Source organism: Rhinopithecus roxellana, chromosome 19 (genome assembly GCF_007565055.1).
Source record: "Rhinopithecus roxellana isolate Shanxi Qingling chromosome 19, ASM756505v1, whole genome shotgun sequence".
Classification (NCBI taxonomy): Eukaryota; Metazoa; Chordata; class Mammalia; order Primates; family Cercopithecidae; genus Rhinopithecus; species Rhinopithecus roxellana.
In genome coordinates this window covers 81,657,748-81,680,203 of record NC_044567.1, presented here as the reverse complement: position 1 = coordinate 81,680,203, position 22,456 = coordinate 81,657,748, and the positions used below count along the sequence as shown (strand labels likewise).

The following is a 22,456-nucleotide window of genomic DNA, read 5'->3' as shown; positions in this document are numbered from 1 at the left end:
GGATCGTACACCTCTTTGTAAACCCCAGCCTGGAGCACAGGGCTGTGGGACAGTCATACAGGGATGTCTCAGGATGCTTCGGATCACAGAATCCTAGCAGTGCACCTAGCATAGTCACTTTCACATGAGAACATGAAGGCGCAGAGAGGCTTGTCCAAAGACCCCCTAGCCCATTGGTAGCATAGTAAAGAATACCTCCCAGGGCTCTGAGCTGCAGGGTGAGCTTCCCACCAGGACCTAATCCTGCAGACAAGCAGCCTCTCAGCAGTTGCCTGCTCCTGGGAACTCACATGGCAGCCCTGGTCCTCAATGTGCCACCCTCTGTGTGGGGCAGAGCTGGGGGTTGTCTCCCACCAACAGAACAGTCACCCCCTTTGTCTGGCAGAGGCCTTGGGATGAAGTTCCATGACTGCAGGGAACATCCCAGGCCCCTTTGCATGATCTCCATCATTCTGCATGCTGGGTACCTGGGTGACTCCAGGGTTATCTACAGTCAAACACCACCCAAAGTTTCTTGCCCGGAGGTTTGCTACCCACTCAGTCTGGCTCAGGAGGCCTTCACGTTGAGATCTGTCTGTTCCTCCATGAGCCCAGCACAGTCTGGAGCTTATTTAATGGCACCTGGATATCGAGTCCATCTCACTCTCTACCCTAGCTCTCTTCTGGAAATCTAGAATCAGACTAGTCATCAGATAAGCCTTCTTTAATAGGGGAAAGCAGTAGCATTGGGAACCTTATAAGAGCTTTACAATGGCTCTTCTGAAGAACAAACAAGCCCTTGATGCTCTTTAGTTATTGCCAGAATAATACATCTTGGATTGTTCTCAGTGGGCAGAACATTAGCTAAGGCACAGTCTCTCCCTGCTGTGACGAGTGTGGCTAATGACGCTTGGGTGTGGAGATTCCTGGGTGTGTGTGGGGCCTGCAGCCCAGTCCCAGCATTGTCTGTGCATTATTCCCTAGTCGACCAGAAGAGACTTCGACCTGGAGTGGCTACATGGGAAAGATGTTCATGGCTGCTACCAACTACCTCCCAACCCAGGTGTCCGACATGATGCATCAGGACAGGGCCTTTGCCACCGCACGCTTGAACTTCTCCGGGCAGAGGAACATCTGCACCCTCTCAACGTACGTACAGTGCCGCCCACTCTAAACAAGACCACGCTTTCATCAATTTATTTCTCCAAAGCACAAAAATCCCCAAACCTGAAAAGAAAGAGAAAACTTGCCCCAGGCTGGGCATGGTGGCTCACATCTGTAATGCCAGCACTCTGGGAGACCAAGGCAGGCGGATCACCTGAAGTCAGGAGTTTGAGACCAGCCTGGCCAATGTGGTGAAATCCCGTCTCTACTACAAATACAAAAATTAGCCGGGTGTGGTGGCGCGCACCTGTAGTCCCAGCTCCTCGGGAGGCTGAGGCAAGAGAATCGCTTGAACCCAGGAAGCGGAGGTTGCAGTGAGCCAAGATTGTGCCACTGCACTCCAGCCTGGAGGACAGAGTAAGACTCCATCTCAAAAAAGAAAAAGAAAACTTGCCCCAAAGGAAGAGTGAGCAGAATCAAACCCCTGCTATTCCCATCTGACTTCAATACGGATTCTCAGGGGGCAGCTAGAAGTTGGCATGGGAATTTTAACCTTCTGGTTATAACAACGCTGTCTTAAAAACAATTCTTATTTTTATGTAATTATGTGAAAAGCCTCCAGGTCTGTTTTCTAGGTTCAGACTCCTATGGGGCTGACAGATGTTTTAAGAAGTTTAAAGGAGTTTATTCAAAAGTTGAACATTTTAAAAATTTCACAAAACCTACCAGCAAAGACAGTGAGCCAGTCATCCATTTGCCTGCTTTCTGTCTTGGTTAGGGGCACAGACACATGTCAGAGGGAGACTGAGTCCCATGTAGGGCGCTAATGTGTTCGCTAGCTGCTGCTTTTCACAGAGTTACAACATCTACACTCATTTGCCTCATCCACACTATTGCGTTCAAAGACAAGAAATAATCCTGAAAGTAGATCCCAAGGCCAGAATGCAAAGGAATAGCCAGAAGCCCAGACCAGATCAGTGGGCTAAGGGTTTGTCAAAGGCAGAATCTGGTGACAGCTAGGGTGAGGGGGGCTTTGTCATTGGAAGCGAACCCATCACCTATCTCCGTTGTCATCACAGCTTATGTTTTCCTTGGCCCTTAGGATCCAGAAGTTGCCACGGCTGCTAGTTGCATCATCCAATGGACACCTTTACATCTACAATTTGGATCCTCAGGATGGAGGAGAGTGTGTCTTAATCAAAACCCACAGGTGAAGAGACTGCTTTTCAAAAGACAGCTTCTTTCAAGAGCTGGTTGCATAGAGCTGTCCCTTCGCCAAGAACAATGACAAGCTTCAATGGCCTTGCTTTGATTTGTTCTTCACTGGCAGTCTCAGTGGCAAACCTCTAGTGGGCAACTGCTCTGCCCTGGGCTCTGTGTCAGGCGCCCTCAGCCTGTGGTAGTCATCTGGAAAAGTGCCAGGATTAATAACACACAAGATGGTCTCCCCCTTGGCCTGTCCTCCTAACATGGCCCCGAGTTCACAGTGGGCGTTCAAAAATATTCCCTGCCACCAGGCATGGTGGCTCACACCTGTAATCCCAGCACTTTGGGAGGTCGAAGTGGGCGGATGGCTTGAGTCCAGGAGTTCAAGACCAGCCTGGGCAACATGGTGAAACCCCATCTGTACCAAAAACAAATACAAAAATTAGCTGGATGTGGTGGCACACACCTGTAGTCCTAGCTACTCGGGAGGCTTAGGAGGGAGAATCACCTGAGCCTGGAGAGATTGAGGCTGCAGTGAGCCATGATCACACCACTGTGCTCCAGCCTGGGCAACAGAGTGAGACCCTGTCTCAAAAAAAAAAAAAAAAAAAAAAAAAAAAAAAAAAAAAAAAAAACCAAAAAAAAAAAAAAACACCTGTTCCCTGCGTGGAATTGGAAAGTGCTCTACCAGGCATGTTGACTCATGCCTATAATCCCAATAGTTTGGGAGGCCAAGGAGGGCGGATGGCTTGAGCTCAGGAGTTTGAGACCAGCCTGAGCAACATGGGGAAACCCCATCCTTACAAAAAGAAAAAATATAAAAATTAGCCAGGCATGGTGGCATATGCCTTGTAGTCCCAGCTACTCGGGAGGCAGAGGTGGGAGGATCACCTGAGCCCAGGAAGGTCAAGACTGCAGTAAGCCGTGGTCACACCACTGCCCTGCAGCCTGGGCAACAGAGTGAGACCCTGTCTCAAAAAAGAAAAGAAAACAAAAGAAAAGGACTCATGCCTTCTGTGAACGGGCACAACTGAGCTCTCCTGCTGTGACCAGGGCACCAGAGTTGCCACTGCCCCCCACCGATGGCGACTCTCCTTGCTAGCATGTCCTCACCTGTGTGTACTGGGAAGAGCAGAGGACCAATCTTTGTTTAGTCAATATAAGAGAGATGGGCCATTTTGACAGTGTGCAGCTGCCCCTGGCAGTTTCAGGTCACTTCAGCTCATCCTGGCCCAGCAGTGTGTGGGTAGGTCTACAATTTAAACCCACAGAGTTGGCTGGTGGATCACCTGAGGTCGGGAGTTGAAGACCAGCCTGGCCAACATGGTGAAACATGGCCAACATGGTCTCTACTAAAAATACAAAAATTAGCCAGTTGCTGTGGTGGGTGCCTGTAGTCCCAGCTACTTGGGAGGCTGAGGCAGGAGAATCGCTTGAACCCAGGAGGCGGAGGTTGCAGTGAGCCGAGGTTGAGCCGCTACACTCCAGCCTGGGTGACCTAGCAAGACCCTGTCTCAAAAATACATACATAACCCACAGAGCTGAGCACAGGCTTCCTCATGCTTTTCCTTTGGAAGGTGTCCTAGATATATGATGATTTCTTTTTTTCTTTCACCCCCTCTTGATTGTCACAAGTAGCTTGCTTGGCTCAGGAACAACAGAAGAGAATAAAGAAAATGACCTCAGACCTTCCTTACCTCAGTCTTATGCAGCAACCGTAGCCAGACCAAGTGCATCCTCAGCCTCCACAGTGCCAGGTGGGTGGATGCGGGGCCAACAGGGGAGCATCTCCAACAGTGACCTCCCTCTCCTTCTCCCTCTGTCCTCCCTCCCCTTCCCCCGTCACTGTTACCTGGGGGTGGAATGCCCTCCCTCCCCTTCTCCCTTCACCCTCCCTCCCCTTCCCCCATCACTGTTACCTGGGGGTGGAATGCTCTCCCTCCCCTTCTCCCTTCACCCTCCTTCCCCTTCCCCCTTCACCCTCCCTCACCTTCCCCTTCACTGTTACTTTGGGGTAGAGCACTCTCCTTGAATGTTTTGTTTCCTCACAGGTGAGGCCATGGTAATAGCCTTTAAACCTGGGACCCTCAACCTGGCAAGGCATCGCACGATATGGTCTTTTTCCTAACAAGTGATGTTAACCCTTTGCCTCTTCAAAAATTGCAATGAGGCCAGGCAGAATGGCTCACGCCTATAATCCCAGCACTTTGGGAGGCTGAGGCAAGCGGATCACTTGAGGTCAGGAGTTTGAGACCAGCCTAGCCACCATGGTGAAACCCCGTCTGTACTTAAAAAATACAAAAATTAGCTGGGCATGTTGGCACACACTTGTAATCCCAGCTACTCAGGAGGCTGAAGCAGGAGAATCGCTTGAACCAGGGAGGTGGAGATTGTAGTGAGCTGAGATCATACCACTGCACTCCAGCCTGGGTGACAGAGTGAGACTCCGTTTCAAAAAATTAAAGCTAAACTAAAAATTCCAAAGTGCCTGCAGTCCCAGCCACTCAGGAAGTTAAACTGAGGCAGAAGGATCCCTTAAGCTCAGGAGTTTGAGGCCAGACAGGGCAACATAGTGAGACCCTACCTCAACAAAGCAAACTTCAAAGAAGTAGGATGTTTCAGGCATCTGAAGTGGAAAGGCAGGTCAGGCTTAAAGACGGCAGATGGTGAGGATTATGGCTTGTCCTAGGCACAGTCCCTCCAGGGGGAAGACAGACAGCCCCTCTGCTTCCTTTGCCCTTTATTTGAGCTCCCCCTCCCCACCCGCCAGGTCATGGCATAAAAGCAGATCCCCAGGGCTTGTTTCATGTCTCTTTCTTGGTTTCCAGGTTATTCCGAGGACGGCGGGGCGCTGCGAGGAGAAGTTATTCCTGAACATGAGTTTGCAACGGGACCAGTGTGTCTGGATGATGAGAATGAGTTTCCTCCTGTGAGCATTAGGAACCCGTAACTGGGCGGCTCAGTCTGTGTGCTTAGAAGGAAACCTTCGCCTCATACAAAAGGCGGAGTCCCTTGCCCTGTTTTCTAGTCTATAACAGCTAATCCTCTGCTCTGGTATTTGGAAAGCCATAGGATATTTGTTGTACTGTGTGCTTCGAATCCTACAGAGTAGCCTTTAGGTGTTGAGCTAAACCCTGATGGCATTAGAGTCACTAATCCAGGGAGTCTTGGTGACCTCCCTCCAGTTAGAGGCCTGGAATCTCTTATTTTGCTTCTGTAGCATTGACTTTGCTGCCTAGAAGGTAGGAACATGTACCTTGCATAAAAACGTATTTTCCTGAGGCTTCCATGGATGCTTTTGCAGAATGCTGCCTTCCTTGTGCTGGAGGGGATGGTTTCAGAGGGCTGGGCTGTGTGTTCAGGACTCTGAGCTGAGTTGCTGCACTCTGCGGACCAGCTTGACCCTCACTTACCTGCAGCTCTGACTGGCAGACCTGCACCTCCCAGGCAGTTGCAGACACTCATTAAGAACCAACTGGCCGAGTGCAGTGGCTCACACCTGTAATCCCAGCACTTTGGGAAGCAGAGGCTGGAGGATTGCTTGAGCCTAGATGTTAGAGACCAGCCTGGGCAATATGGCAAAACCCCATCTCCACCAAAAAAAAAAAAAAAAAAAAAAAAAAAGCAAAAATTAGCCGAGTGTAGTGGCATGTGCCTGTAGTCCCAGCCGTTCTGGACGCTGAGGTGGGAGGATCACCTGAGCCTGGGAGGTCGGGGCTGCAGTGAGCTATACTGTGCCACTGCGCTCCAGCCTGGGTGAAAGAGTGAGACTCTATCTCAAAAAGAAAAGAAAAGAAAAGCAATTGTATGCTCTGTGGAGGGTGGGAGGTGCAGTGCCGGAGCTTGTCCGAGCACCTTTAGCTGGGTTTCCCAGCAACCTGCTCAGGCTGTTCCCACAGCTAGGGCCCTCGGGGCTGGCTAAGTGCTGGGCGTGGCTTCTCCCACCACCTGCAACTGAAGACAAGATTCTCTCCTGAGCGCCTGCCAGGGCTTCCTCAACTTCCCATTCTTCAAGCTCCCATCTGGAGTAACATAGACCGCTCTTGTGAGTTTCAGTCAAAACATCCCAGATAGTCAACCTGAAATCATTGCCAGATGGACGTACTGATTTGTTTTGTTTTGTTTTTGAGACGCAGTCTTGCTCTGTCACCCAGGCTGGAGTGCAGTGGCATGATTTTGGCTCACTGCAACCTCTGCCTCCTGGGTTCAAGCAGTTGTCCTGCCTCAGCCTCCTGAGTAGCTGGACTACAGGCGTGCACCACGACGCCCAACTAATAGTTTGTATTTTTAGTAGAGATGAGGTTTCACCATGTTGGTCATGCTGGTCTCGGACTCCTCACCTCAAGTGATCCACCCGCCGCGGCCCTCCTAAAGTGCTGGGATTATAGGCGTGAGCCACTGCTCCTGGCTGGAAGTAGCGTTTGGGCCAAGACTTGGAGCATCAACTCCTAGAACCAGAGAGGAGCTGCCACTCGGGCACTGAAGCAATGCCCATTAGGCTTTGTTATGGAAATGTCTCCTGATCGTTGTTTTGTGTCCGTTGAGATTCCAGTTGTAAAAGGATGGAGTGCAGGTCTGGCGGCTTTCTCTGGCAGATCCGTAGGAACCCTCTAGTGAGCACATTTGGCTTAGAAAACAAAGCTGTCGTGGGGTCCTGAGTGCAGGGCCGGGAGTTGTTGTTTGTGATCTCCCACATTGGCTTGTGGATCACAGCGTGAGCTTTTACATTTGTGGCTTTCAAGAGGCAGGTTGTCAGAGACATGGCTGGCAAGTGAAGTTTATATCTTAGTGGCGGAGAGCAGTTGTTCTTAAAAATACTAATTATAAATGTCAAAACCTCTGTTGGCATGCTGCCTAACTATAAACCAGTTGTTTTACCTTTGGGTTCTCATGGCCCCAGCTGGCCTTAAAGGGTGTTTTTCTGCAAGCTCAAAAGGCGGTGGTTATTTACCTGAAGTTGAGTCTTCCAGGAACCAGAGCACTCTCGGTCAGACACCATGGGGACAAATGTGGCCACCCTACTCTGTCAGGGTTTACCGCATCCAGACACTCACTAGGTTCCGTTTCACTAATTTTGGTAAAAGTCTGTGACTACTATAAAACATTATCAGATTCTTCACTGTAATCACAGTAAACCTTGCAACCTCTTATATGTACAGAATTGGGGTAATTTGGATATTGGCATCTTGGAGGTAGCTCCTTGCCAAAGAACCTGTATAAAATAATAGGTACTTTGTGCAGATCATTTATTTGGGGTCAAAAGGAAAAGGGGAGGTACTTAATTGAAGAACCAGTGAGAAAGTTTGTCCTAAGGCCTGTGTGCCCACTCAGTGCCAGGAAGCTGGGCATAAGCCAGTTGTTTCCTCTCCCTCCTAAGGACCAAATGAAAGAAAGTTGGTTGAAATTGCATGAGGAATTCTTATTTATACACAAGAAATACTTCCTGCCAGTGAGAGTGGTCACCGAACAAGGTCCCTAGAAAGGGTGTTAGACCTTTGTGAGTGTCGGGCAGCCCCTGTGTGCCGGGCTGTGTCGTGGCAGCCACCAACCTCTCAGCCTGCCCTCCAGCCTGCAGGCAGATGGTGATGAGGGCCAGTGTTCCCACTAAGGCACTGTCTCAGTAGCCGGCAGGCTTCTCCATCTCATCACATAAGGACCAGAGGCACGCATGCTCCTGGGATGCTCTGTCAACATGGCCCATCTCAGTCATGCCTGAATTGGCAGAAATGTTCAATGAGGGATGCTAGGGAACTTCCTCTCTGTGTCCTTATTCTGAATTGTCATGCCTATTGCAAATCTCTGTGCAGAATTCACATCTTTACTCGCATTCCTTAAAATCTGCTAGGACCACAAAAGGCTCTTAAGAGTCTCAGCTTGGTTAAAATCGCCTCTCTTGCAGCAACGAACATATAGCCTTGCCTGAGTAGTCTGCTGCAGGAGCTCTGTGAGCCGCTGCCTTAAGAAGGCGGGTCATCACTAGCGATCTCTTTAGAACATATACTGACACTTCATACACTGATCACGCTTGCTTCTTTTGCTCCGAGAGCAGTGAAAGAAAAGAGACTTGATCGTTTCTGGTACCTTAGAAAGCTGCTTCATTCAGGAGGATGAGAAGCTTTTGTTTCAGGAACAATCCAACCTGTATAAGTCTCTGTATTTTGTGAGACTAGTCCCAATCTTGTGAGCAAGAGTCAGGATATCAAGCCCAAGGGTATAAACTGACCTTCCCTTTTTTTTTTTTTTTTTGAGATAGAGTCTCATTCTGTCCCTCAGGCTGGAATGTGTTGGCGTGATCTCCAGTCACTGCAACCTCCACCTCCCAGGTTCAAGTGATTCTAGTGCCTCAGCCTCCCATGTAGCTGGGATTTCAGGCATGCCACCACGCCCAGCTAATTTTTATATTTTTAGTAGAGACGGAGTTTTACCATGTTGGCCAGGCTGGTCTTGAACTCCTGACCTCAGGTGATCACCCACCTCAGCCTCCTAAAGTGCTGGGATTATAGGTGTGAGCCACTGCACCCAGCCTAAACTGACTTTTCTTTTTTTTTTTTTTTTTTTTTGAGATGGAGTCTTGCTCCATCGCCCAGGCTGGGGAGATCTCGGCTCACTGCAGCCTCCACCTTCCCAGTTCAAGTGATTCTCCTGCCTCAGCCTCCTGAGTAACTGGGATTACAGGCACGCACCACCATGCCCGACTAATTTTTGTATTTTTTAGTCGAGATGGGGTTTCACCATGTTGGCCAGGCTGTTCTCAAACTCCTGACCTAGTGATCCACCCACCTCGGCCTCCCAAAGTTCTGGGATTACAGGCGTGAGCTACCGCACCTGGCCTAAACGGACTTTTTAATAGTGATTGAGCAGTCCATGTTTACAAGTAAGATGAGCCTTTAAAAATATATACATATACATATAAATAGATACACACACACACATATTTTTATACAGTCAGTATTTCCTAGAACTGTGTCATACTTGTCTACATCTAAATAAGCTGGGTGACTGTTCTGTGGCCATGAGCCCAGTCAGACAGAAAATTTCCACAGTGCCCAGCCTCTCCCTGATCACTCTGCATGGGCACAGACCTGTTGATAATGCACCTGCCTACCAGCCTCTTCCTGAGAAGAGTAAGGCCATTCTGTTTTGATTTTGGTAGATAATCTTGTGCCGTGGAAATCAGAAGGGCAAAACGAAGCAGTCATGATGAGAAGCACACCTCAGAAATCAGGACATCCCCCTATCAGGTGGTTTTGGAGAAAACAAGGAAGGTGGAAGAATGGAGTGCAATTGTGTGAGCAGAAAGGGGGGCAGGAATCCCAGGTGCTGCACTGCTTAAACCACAGGACCTGGTTAACTCCTCACCAAGCTTCCCACCACCCTGGTTGCCAGTGGGCGTGGGAGACATTGTATACACATTATGCTATTTAAAATATGTTCAAACCATAGTGTAAATGCTAATTAACCATATTGGTATATAACCAGAATTTTATATTAAAAGGGGCCTCCTTTTTAAATATATGCTGTGTAAAAAATGTACTTATAGGAACATCTCTTTGAATTGTATTTCTTGTATATTACATACTTAGAGAGACTATTTTAGCCAGGCAAAGTCTTTTTTGGCTGTGACTGGAATAAATCATTTATTACTGGGAGTCCCATTTTGGACACTAATAATAAAATCATGGCAATGCATTTTTGAGGTTTTTATATTTTTTTATTTCCTTGTGGTTATAGGGGACAGGAAGAACTCTTTAACATCTTTTAAATACAATCGTTTCACCCTTAAAAGGAGAGGAAGGGGATTGGGCCACAGACTTATCCATGGACTCGTCTGCTCTGAGATCTGGAAAGCAACCTAACTTTGGTCTCAATCTGTGCTCCTCAAGGCACTGTTTGCTAGAAATGTAGGATTTCAGGCTCCACTTGAGACCTACTGAGACAGAATCCAGATTCTCACAAGATCCTAGGTGATTTGTTTGCATATTAAAGTGGAGACCAGTGAGTACACTGGTTTGTGGAAGGAAAAAAAAAAATAGAGAAGCTCTGCCCTAGATACTAATTAGAATGGATTTACACGAAAATGACCAGAGAAACTGGGAACCAGAGAAACAAGGAAATGAAAATGTATTGAATATCTGCTTTGTGTCAGGTAACGTGCCAGGCATTCTCATGTATGCCTTTATTTAACCCTCAAAATCAACTTGCAGGTTAGGTTAAACAATTGCCCAAGTTCAAAAGCTGGAGCTAGCACCTGTGCCTGACTCCAAAGCCCGTGTGCTTCCCATTAGGGCACACTCCCTGCCCAGAGCCAGCACGGCTCAGCTGCTCTCAGGCCAGCGTGGAGGAGGGACAGGATACAGAAGGGATATGCAAGGCTAACTCCAAAACTAAATTCCAAGACTAAACTAAAGCATGTGTTTGTAAAGAGGGTAAAAATGAAGTTTGGAAACAAACTTGCCTAATTCCCAGATATTCCTCCTTGTGGAATAAAAACTGGTCTGTTATGGGGCTTGACAGCGGCAGGCAATTTGGTAGGGATTGCAGCAGGGAGTTACTGAAGGGTCCTGGGTGTAATCTGCACTGGAGATGTTGTCATTGGCAATGTCTTGAAGGATGTCTGCAAGAACCTTTCTGACCTTGGGCAGCACAGCCTGGTACTCCGCACCACCTCTTTCTAGAGGCACAGCTTCTGCGATATCGTCTTCCAGGTTGAAAATCAGAGGAAACTTATGCTGCAGCTCAGGCCCGATGCTCCCATCACATGCTCTGGCTCCACCTAGAGAGGGAATGACAACAAATACCTTGCTAACCCTGACAGTTGCCCTATGTTGTAAAGACGAGAGCTGCAAGTGATTATACATTAATTCAAATGTACCAGATAACCCAATGTTCTAATGATGGCTCCCTCTGTCAAAGAAATGACCTTGAGAATCTATTGCTCCTTCCAGTGACGATCCTGTGGTCCAACATGTTTTGCTTTTTCATTTCTGTTTTTGTTTTTTGAGGCAGGGTCTGGCTTTGTTGCCCAGGCTGGAACGCAGTAGCGTGATCCTAGCTCACTGCAGCCCCAGCCTTTTTGGGCTCAAGCGATCCTCCCACCTTGGCCTCCCAAGTAGCTGGGGCCACAGGCATGCACCACCATACCCAGCTTTCCCCCACCCCCTCCCACCCAGAGACAGGGTCCCGCTATGTTGCTCAAGCTGGTCTCGAACTTCTGGCCTCAAGCAATCCTCCTGTCCCAGCCTCCCAAAATGCTGAGATTATCAGAAGGAGCCACTGCACCCAGCTTAAAATGATTTGGAAGTTCTCCTTGAACTTGTCTTCAGAGCCAGTAGAATATTCATTCAAGTATCTTTATTGACACAAAATCAGGAAATAATGGGTTTTTTTTTTGTTTTTTGTTTTTTTCAAGTTGGAGTCTTGCTCTGTCGCCCAGGCTGGAGTGCAATGGCACAATCTTTGGCTCACTGCAACCTCTGCCTCCTGGGTTCAAGCAATTCTCCTGCCTCAGCCTCCTGAGTAGCTGGGATCACAGGCGCCCACCACCACGCCCGGCTACTTTTTGTATTTTTAGTAGAGATGGGGTTTCACCATGTTGGCCAGGCTGGTCCCGAACTCCTGACCTCATGATCTGCCCACCTCGGCCTCCCAAAGTGCTGGGATTACAGGCATGAGCCACCGCACCAGCCAGGATATAATTTTTTTAAGTCTCTTTAACCTCTGCCCTTTAGGAGTAAATTTGATTTTTCTGAAAATCGATTTCTTGACTACCAATTGGTGAATCAAGTAGAAAGGTAGGTGAGTAATTTCACTTTGGGTTGAAGATGACAGTCTTATGTGGATTCGAATCCGGCTGTGAAAGCCATCCAGAAGAGCAAGGACAAAAATGTACGGAATGATAGCAGCTTCCTTGGCTCTTCATGATTCCCATGACTTTTGTGTGTGTGTGTTTTGTTTGTTGGTTGTTGTTGTTGTTGTTGTTGCTATAGAAAAAGTAGTTAAGGTGTCTGATGGAAAGAAATACAACATAATTAAATAAACAAAGGGAATTAAGGCAAAAGATAGCCCTCAAAATTACAAGAGTTCCTAAACACTGACTATGCTTCTGAGCTTAGCAGCAGCCAAACATTAATGAGATAGAAACTTATCAGTTGCTCAGGAGAAGCAGAGCTTTTTCTGACACTAAGATCTGAGAGAAATTCTTCCAGGGCTCCTTCTCCTCCAGGGGACCCTGTAGGATAGAATGCTCACTGGCATTCTTACAAAAAACAAAACTGATATTAGGATGGTTCCACTGACGACTTCTTATCACATCCTTTACTATATGATGAGAGCAGGTGCCAACATGCAACTCAGTCCAAGGAAATCTATAGGGGCAAAGCCATACCACCTAAGGATTCAGCCTTCTGGTCCAATCTGGCCAGAAATAAAATCTGAAATATTTAGGAGAATGAGTAGATCTCAAAGCCTTTAGACAACCCTTTATTACTGGATTTCCTCCTGTGGCTGAGAGTCAAGTTGATGAGTAGAGATTAATAGTTGTTGTCTTTGCCTTGAGTTGGGAGTAGAATTTGATTATTCTTCATTGCCAGTAAAGGGCAGTGATGTGGGCTTTGACAAACAGTTCATCCTAGGAGTAGAGACTGTGTCCCAGGACTGAGGGATCTGCCTAAGATCAAGGGAAAAATCTGAAAGACTCATCCTAACAAAGTGTAAAACTAAGGCTTTATAAGTTCAAGGGAATTGACTACTGATTAACTGCCAGTGAAAACAAAAATCAACACTCTCAGATAACAGAAATCAGAATTGCTACGATGCATCACCAACAATGTCCAGCTTACAATTTTTAAGGATGGCTAAATAGGAGACTCCCAGTTTCTAGTCTGGCAAGTAAGGAGGTCGGCAGTCATCACTTCATTCTAACAAGTAAAAAGCTGAACAAACTAAAAAATCAACAACTCGGCCGGGCGCAGTGGCTCACGCCTGTAATCCCAGCACTTTGGGAGGTTGAGGCGGGCAGATCACAAGGTCAGGAGATTGAGACCAGTCTGGCCAACATAGTGAAACCCCATCTGTACTAAAAATACAAAAAAGTAGCTGGGTGTGGTGGCGGGCACCTGTAATCCCAGCTACTTGGGAGGCTGAGGCAGGAGAATCACGTGAACCCAGGAGGCAGAGGTTGCAGCAAGCCAAGATCGTGCCATTGCACTCCAGCCCAGGCAACAATGCAAGACTCCATCTCAAAAAAAAAAAAAAAAAAAAAAAAAATCAACAACTCTTATTAGGTCTTTCAGACAAGTGAAGTCACAGGGCAAACTACTGCCCCCAAAGTCAGAGAGACAGACAAGCAAACAGAAAGAATCACAACTTACCAGAGCAGAAACCCACAAGCAGAAACCTCTGCAAGAACCAGTGTCAGGAGTAGGGAAACCCTGCACTGTAATTGACAAATTGCTGGAGGCTCAATGTGGACAATTCTGAGGGATGAAAAACTCCAGTGGGGCCCAGTCGTCAAGTGCCCCCTCCCCCAACACCCAAAACACACGCACTTTTGTGAGTTTTACCTCCAGGAGCTCAACCAAGTTCTTACAGTAAATATTGGAGAAACATCTCTTCATCCGTCCAAAAGAGGTAGAAGAAAAGTAATTTTTAAATATACCAAAACGTTCTCATTTTCTTAACGAGGCCTGCCGTCAGGGGAAACTATTTTACCAGAGCTTAAATTACTTAGGTTTTTCTCAGAGCCTAACTGACCTAAGGGTAGGGAGATCCCAGCTGTAGTCACTCTAGCTGTTCCACCTAAGGGGAGGGAAGGGAAAGACTAAGAAGCATTTGTGAAGTTCACAGTCCAAGGATACAGGCTCACCAAAACACTAAGACTTAATAATAACCTACCCAAAAGAGAAGGAACCAGAAAACCAACTCTGGTAACATGACAAAACAAGGCTCTTTAATCCCCCAAAAAATCACATTAGCTCACCAGTAATGGATCCAAACCAAGAAAAAAATCCCTGATTTACCTGAAAAAGAATTCAGGGGGTTAGTTATTAAGCTAATTAGGGAGGTACCAGAGAAAGGCAAAGCGCAATGCAAGGAAATCCAAAAATCAATACAAGAAGTGAAGGGAGAAATATTCAAGGAAACAGATAGCATAAAGAAAAAACAGGCCGGGCACGGTGGCTCAAGTCTGTAATCCCAGCACTTTGGGAGGCCGAGACGGGCGGATCACGAGGTCAGGAGATCAAGACCATCCTGGCTAACATGGTGAAACCCCGTCTCTACTAAAAATACAAAAAAAAAAAAAACTAGCCGGGCGAGGTGGCGGGCGCCTGTGGTCCCAGCTACTCGGGAGGCTGAGGCAGGAGAATGGCGTGAACCCGGGTGGGGGGCAGAGCTTGCAGTGAGCCGAGATCGCGCCACTGCACTCCAGCCTGGGGCACAGAGCAAGACTCCGTCTTAAAAAAAAAAAAAAAGAAAAAAAAAAAAAAAAAGTCGGGAAACATTGGACCTACTTATAGAAATGCAAAATGATCTGGAAAATCTCAGCAATAGAATTGCACAAGTAGAAGAAGGAAATTCAGAGCTCAAAGATAAGGTCTTTGACTTAACCCAATCCAACAAAGACAAAGGAAAAAGAGTAAGAAAATATGAACAAAGCCTCCAAGAAGGCGGTGATTATGTTAAACGACCAAATCTAAGAATAATTGGTGTTCCTGAGGAAGAAGAGAAATCTAAAAGTTTGGAAAACATATTTGGGGGAATAATCAAGGAAAACTTCCCTGGCCTTGCTAGAAACCCAGACATCCAAATACAAGAAGCTCAAAGAACACCTGGGAAATTCATTGCAAAAACATCATCAGATAACCTATAAAGGAAAACATGAGACAAAAATACCAGGTATCCTATAAAGGAAAACCTGTCAGGATTAACAGCAGATACCCTACAAGCTAGAAAGGACTGGGGCCATATCTTCAGCCTCCTCCATCAAAACAATTAGCAGCCAAGAATTTTGTATCCAGCAAAAGTAAGCATCATATATGAAAGAAGGATACAGTCTTTTTCAGACAAACAAATGCTGAGAAAATTCACTACTGCCAAGCCAGCACTACAAGAACTGCTAAAAGGAGCTCTAAATCCTGGAAACATATCAAAATGGAACCTCTTTAAAGCATAAAGCTCACAGGATCTATAAAACAAAAATACAATTTAAAAAGCAAAAACAAAAAACCAAGGTACATGGGCAACGAATAGCACGAGGAAGAAAATGGTACTTCACATCTCAATATTAACACTGAATGTAAATGATCTAAATGTTCCACTTAAAAGGTGCAGAACAGCAGAATGGATAAGATCACCAACCAACCATCTGTTGCCTTCAGGAGACTCACCTAACACATAAGGACTCACATACCTTTAAAGTAAAGGGGTAGAAAAAGACATTTCATGCAAATGGACACCAAAAGTAAGCAGGGGTAGCTGTTCTTATGTCAGACAAAACAAACTTTAAAGCAACAGTGGTTAAAAAAGACAAAGAGAGACATTATACAATGGTAAAAGGCCTTGTCCGACAGGAAAACATCACAATCCTAAACATATATGCACCTAACACTGGAGCTCCCAAATTTATAAAACAATTACTAATAGACATAAGAAATGAGATAGATGGCAACACAATAATAGTGAGGGACTTCAATACTGCACTGACAGCACTACACAGGTCATCAAGAAAGAAAGTCAACAAAGAATGAATTTTTAAACTATACCTTGGAACAAATGGACTTAACAGATACATACAGAACATTCCAATCAACAATTGCAGAATACACATTCTATTCAACAGTGCATGGAACTTTCTCCAAGATAGACCATAGGAGAGGCCACAAAATGAGCCTCAATAAATTTAAGAAAATTGAAATTATATCAAGCATTCTCTCAGACCACAGTGGAATAAAACTGGAAATCCATAAATAAATGGTTACATCCCATGTTCATGGATTGGAAGACTTACTATTTTTAAAATGTCAGTACTACCCAAAGTGAACTACAGGTTCAGTACAATCCTTATCAAAATTCCAATGATGTTTTTTGCAGAAATAGAAAAATTCATCCTAAAATTCACATGGAATCTCAGAGGACCCAGAATAGTCAAAACAGTTTAAAAAAAAAAAAAAAAAGCCCAAAGCTGGAGGACTTCACTCTTGATTTCAAAACTACAAGTCTATAGTAATCAAAACAGTGTGGTACTGGCATAAACATAGACATATAACTAATAGAATAGAATAGACAGTGGAAATTATCCCTCACATGTATGATCAAATGATTTTTAACAAGGGTGCCAAGACCATGCAATGGGGAAAGGACAGTGTTTTCAATAAATGGTGCTGGAAAAACTGGATGTCAACATGTAAAACAATGAAGTTGGACCCTTACCTTATGCCACATACAAAAATTAACTGGAAATGGATCAGAGATCTAAATATAAGACCTAAAATACTAACACTCTTTTTAAAAATATGACAAAATCTTCACAACAATGAATTTGGCAAATCATATCACAGATGAATTCAATCAAACATGAAAGAAATAATACTGATCTTGCACAAACCCTTTTAGAAAACAGAGAAGGGAATATTTCCGAACTCGTTTTATAAGGCCAGCAAAATCCTGATACCAAACCTTGACACAGACAAGAAAGGAAAATTATAGACAAAATCTTAGCAAATCAAAATCAGCAAGATATAAAAAGTATGATGCATCATTACTAAATGGGATTTATCGCGGAATGTAAAGTTGGCTTAACATTTGAAAATCAATCAGTGGAAAAAGAAAAAGAATCAATGGAATTCACACCATTAAAAGGGTACATATACAGGTATCTACATTTATGAAACCTCACCAAATTATACATTATAGATCTGGGTCTTTCATTTGTGTACAGGTTGCCTTAACTGGTTTTTAAAAAGAAGAACAATAAGGTGCACCTGAATTCTAGGCCGCATCCCAAAACAGACTGGTTGTCTTTTTAAGGTCACTCCCAGTGCATGACCATAACATCATATCCTCATCATAGAATAACACATCTTTTCTCTAATCTAATGTGGTAGATGTCAATTCATCTAGCGTATCCAAAAGCAGTTGTAAGTAACTGGAATGCAAATATTAGAAGCAAGAGGAAGAGGGAATCAGAACATGCCGCTGTTTCATCCTATTCCCAGTTTTCACTGATGGATTAAAAGTTCAGTGCTCCCTACCCAGACTCTCTTGGAAGTTTGGTGACTCCTTAGAAGAGCCGACCTCCCCTGGGTGTTATAATTCGTATCTGATTGTGATCATTTTAAATAGCCTATTACTTCATAGGAACATGTATGATTCCAATGTTGTGGTGCCAAGGGCTTTCTGGCAGGACTATTACTTGTGAAATTAACTCAGCCTGGAAGGCCCATACCTCTTAGATAATGTAATATAAGGACTCTAATCTAGAAACTTTTCAACTGAAAACATAACACGTATCTGACTGTTTCGAGTTTTAGGTTTTAGAGAATCAAAGATTTCTGTGACATTTTTAATACCCCTCAAGTCATGTTTTGTTTTTATGCCACATTTTCTTCAGGATCACTTATTTACACTCAGGGAAAATCATTTTTTTCTTATATAATTCTTTGAAAAGCTCCAACATTAAATAACTGAATCAAGTTGGAATCTGCATTAGGTCACAGGTTTTCCTTTTTTTATTTTTTGGTTTTCATTCATTTAAAAAAAAATTGTAGCGTTCCTACTAAGTGTACTAAGCACTTCAAGACAACAAAGATTAAAGCACTGAAAGAGTTCTGAATTTAGAAAGCTTAAAACTAGTACAGGTTCGGGCTGGGCGCGGTGGCTCACGCCTGTAATCCCAGCACTTTGGGAGGCCAACGCGGGAAGATCACAAGGTCAGGAGATCAAGACCATTCTGGCCAACACGATGAAACCCCGTCTCTACTAAAAATACAAAAAATTAGCCAGGCGGGGTGGCGGATGCCTGTAGTCCCAGCTACTTGGGAGGCTGAAGCAGGAGAACAGTGTGAGCCCGGGAAGCAGAGCTTGCAGTAAGCCGAGATCACGCCACTGCACTCCAGCCTGGGCGACAGAGCAAGACTCTGTCTCAAAACAAACAAACAACAACAACAACAAAACTAGTACAGGAAATAAGACGTGTGACTGGCATGCGTGGCAGAAAGTGAGAGATAACAGAATTCTCCAGAATTCCTACCCGGCTGGGAAGATAAGCAAGAGTTTTATGAAAGTGGCATTTGACTTGGGCCATAAAAGCTTAAAAGGGTTTTAATACGGAGAACAAGGAAGAGGAGACTTGTTCTTGGAAAACTAAGGCTGGAAAGACAGAAGGACTCGGGATTGAGAGTCTGAATTCGGTTGGCAGCAAGAAGCCATTAGAAGACCGTGAGGACCATGCTGATCCCGTATGACATTCTAAAATATACATCTAAGAGACAGATAGTCACAGTGAACCAAGAAGCAGAGAGACTCTGTTGGTTTGCTAACTAGTCCTCTAAAATCTATTTTCTGAAACAGTCTATTGTCAAGTAAATTACACTTTCAAATATCTCTAGGCTTCCATTTAATGTTCATCCAAACTGGCATTTAAAGCACGACAATAGGAAACGCGCTGTATGTGAAAAGGAGCTGAATAAACGTGCTGAGAGCCCCCAGCTCGCTAGAAATTCAGGTGAATAGCACAAAGACTTTATTTGCATATGGGAGATCCAGAGAGCTTGTGCAGAGACCCTGGGTTTGGAGGAGATGCTTGTCAAGAGGTGCTGAGAACCCCTCAAAGGAGGGGTTCACACTCATTCCCAGAGGCCTGGGTGAGAGCCCACGGGGTCCCCGTGCAGCTGTGCATGTGGGAGGCAGGGCTAAGTGGCCCCTCACTCACCGGTAACGTAGAAGGCTTTGTAACGCTCCAGGCGGACAGTCTGCAGGGCTCCGGACTCTCCAGCTGCCCCGCTGTTGGGGTGGAACAGCACCTGAGAAAGGGTGGCAGAGCTTACTAATAGAAAAATGGGCAGAGCTTGGTGACTCACGCCTGTAATCCCCATACCTTGGGAGGTCGAGGCAGGAGGATCGCTTGAGCCCAGGAGTTTGAAACCAGCCTGGGCAACACAGCAAAACCCCTCCCTACAAAAAAAAATACAAAAATTAACCAGGCATGGTGGTGCACATCTGTGGTCCCAGCTACTTGGAGGCTAAGGCGAGATGATTGCTTGAGCCTGGGAGGTCAACACTGCAGTGAGCTATAACCATACCACTGCACTCCAGCCTAGGTGATAGAGCGAGACCTTGTCTCGAAACAGCAAAACAAAAAATCATGCTAGATGATGCTAGATGCTCCCTGGAAAATATTATTGTCTTTTTCAGAATCTGGTCTCCCTATCCCTGTGCCCAAACAAACACTGACAGACACAAGCCTGGAGTCCACACCAGCCAAATCCAGGGAGCCTGTGAAGTTGTTATTTTGCTAGTTAATGGATGGGAGTGGGTTACATCTCTGGAAGAGGAGGCAAAAGGTCTCACTAGGTAGGTCAGATTTCTAGGCCTGAAACCTGCTATGTAATTTGCAAAGCGCACAGCAAAATGCAAATCAGGGATATCTTGTTCACAAACTTAAAATTTCATGATGACCACGGCAGAGCTTTAAACCAAGCGCAGGGTCCCTCCAAGTGTGGGGCTCTGTGTATGGAGCACCAGTCACAGGCCCACAAGGCCACCCTGCCTGAGTTCCAACGCCTCAGGGTCAGGATGAGCCCTGGAGACTTACTTGTTTTACAAGTATTTCCAGGGATTCTGATGCAGGTGACCCTCAGATCTCTTTGAAGAAAGGCTTCTTTCGCATCAAGTCAATTTTCCAACTCTCCCTTGAGCAAGGATGGTACAAAAGAAGGCATCTTTGATTTCCCCAGAATCAGGCACAGCCCAGACTCTGGTCACAGACGCCCACAGCTATGACTCAATCCGACTATATTTGGACAGAGGAAATCTTTCCTCATCAGGTCACAAATAAAAGAATTACCCTACAGCATGGAAACACCTAAATCAGGGTTCTCGAGGGAAGGATATGAAAGAAAATAAAAGGCCAGCGTCCTTGGTAGTTTGGTGGGTCTGGGCTAAAAGCATGAGACTGCCTTGGTATGAATCACAACCGTATATAGGGCTGGAAAGGCACTTACATGATTCAAAGTTTCCACGAGACTTTTAAAAAAATGAGAAACATCTGTTGGAGCAGTAAACAGCTGTCTCCCTGAGTTTTACAGCTCCGAGAGGATGCCGCCAAGGTAGGGCTCCTCCCCACACCTGCGGCTTCCAGGTTCTCGTGACAATCCCCGCACATATCCAGGGCGCGCGTGATGACAGCAGGTTCCTTCCAAACAGGAAAAGAAGTCGTAACTGAAAACCCTCACTTCTTCCATCCCTGCAGAAAGCCAAACCTCTTCACCGCAGGAGACTGTTTTGTTTCCTTCTTGAGACAGCAGGAAGTGGGAGATTTGGAAAATCTATTGTCAACTGACACACGATGCACTCGGACATGCAGAAGATGAGAGTGAAGGCTCGCTGCTTCACATCAGTCACACTACTTGGGTCTCGGTCACAGAAATTCCATGAGGGTGGGCTGCTATATTCCCACTATTTATGTGGTGTTACCAGAGGCAACTTCCAAAATCCACGAGGAAGCAAAACTGTGGGATGGCTCATTCTCGGAAACATAGATGGACTTTGGACAATTTGTCTATGCATTCATTTTTTCATTTGAGCAGACCCACTATGGCTTTCTTGTTTATATCAACATAGGAAGGAAGTTGTCAAAAGTACACATGAATCACAGCTCTCCAGATGCCTGGTTCAAATTTCAAAGATGACTTTATCTTCTGCAAACTTGTTTTGCCTTCCTGGTGGCCTTTCTTGTTCTATTTTATCTTGTTTTGTTTTTTAAGCACGAGAGGGTTCCCTTACCTCAGGTCCTACAGGCTGCTGATATAGTATCCCCTGAAGGCGGGCTTCTTCTCCATTCAGGTGGGGATGCACAGCTCACAACCTCCAAAGGGGGTGGATGGGGGTGATCAGTTTGCCAGCCACCCCAGATGATGTCTCTCGCCACTAGGGGCCTCTCTAAGAGAAGCGATGGGCTTTCTGGACATTAAAAGGCAGCTTGTTTCCTCAATGTATGGCTTCCAGGGGCATGCCAAGCATTTCATGACCTACAGCAGCCCCAGACTGTGTTAGGCTGGGCAGGTGCAGAGCTGTTAGGGGAAACGTTCCTTCATTGACAATTCTGGACCTGACCATGACAACCTGGGGCTAAGATACAACCCGACCAGTGGTGATGTTACAACCTTCAGCTTCCATCTGGGAGTCAGGAAAGCACAAAGCACAGGACATTTGGTTCTAGGCTGTGCAGCCCTCCGCTTCCCGGCCCTCATGTCTCTCCGGGTGCCCCTCACTGCCTAGACACAGACCTATCAAGATCAGAAGCAGGAGGTTGAGCTGATGCAAGAATATGCAGCATGGTGTCAGCTGCTGTGGTTTTGAACATCACCACACAACGCCCCTAGAGGTTGATGGAGTGGGTTGTGAGAAGACCATCCAGTGTAGAACCGGAGCCCATTATGCGCATGACACCTCTCAACTCTCTTGCTTCTCTCCTTAGCTCTTGGTTACTTGGTTTGCCACAGGGAAGGACCCGATTGCTGAGAAGCGTTGGCATATTGTTTCCAGCTGAATATCCAGGAGTTACTTTGAGCTTCTGGAACTGAAACTGTTTCTAAACCAACTCATAGTGAAATCCTTGTAAGCCCAGGATGTATCTGAGGGTGAATACAAATTGTGCTTCTTTTAAAATGCATATGTATACATGTATGCATGTGTTACAGACATAGGCATCTGTGTACACATATGTATGTGTATATCGATAAATGCATGTATATACATATGTATACATGTGCATACACATACATATAAATATATGTGTATATCTCTATGTATGTGCCTGGATATATGCATATGTATCCATGTATGTGTGTGCATGCATGTGTATACATATATGTGCATAGACATCCATATGCATACATATGTACACATGTATAGGGTATGAACATAAGCATACGTATATGTTTATATAGAC

At 45.6% G+C, this 22,456-nt stretch overlaps 2 protein-coding genes across 7 annotated transcripts in view; one reads left to right on the top strand and one right to left on the bottom strand.

The window, feature by feature from the left end:
- WIPI1 (WD repeat domain, phosphoinositide interacting 1) overlaps nt 1-9,978 on the top strand; it is a 38,862-nt gene extending 28,884 nt beyond the window's left edge. For both annotated transcript variants that reach the window (XM_010353112.2, XM_010353111.2), the window contains 5 exons: nt 964-1,128; nt 2,186-2,293; nt 3,928-4,046; nt 5,118-5,218; nt 9,443-9,978. In XM_010353112.2, coding sequence (XP_010351414.1) covers nt 964-1,128; nt 2,186-2,293; nt 3,928-4,046; nt 5,118-5,218; nt 9,443-9,490 — 541 coding nt within the window. In that variant the 3' untranslated portion in view covers nt 9,491-9,978. The remainder of the gene's footprint in view (nt 1-963; nt 1,129-2,185; nt 2,294-3,927; nt 4,047-5,117; nt 5,219-9,442) is intronic.
- Nucleotides 1-22,456, bottom strand: part of ARSG (arylsulfatase G) — a 169,059-nt gene that overhangs the window by 12,116 nt on the left and 134,487 nt on the right. For 3 of the 5 annotated variants that reach the window (XM_010353110.2, XM_030924208.1, XM_030924210.1), the window contains exons 11-12: nt 19,217-19,307; nt 10,392-11,062 (exon numbers count right to left, since the gene is read on the bottom strand). In XM_010353110.2, the coding sequence (XP_010351412.1) occupies nt 10,788-11,062; nt 19,217-19,307 (366 nt within the window). In that variant the 3' untranslated portion in view covers nt 10,392-10,787. Of the gene's footprint in view, nt 1-10,391; nt 11,063-19,216; nt 19,308-22,456 lie in introns of those variants that run through there. The other 2 variants (XM_030924211.1, XM_030924212.1) reach the window with 2 other exon arrangements.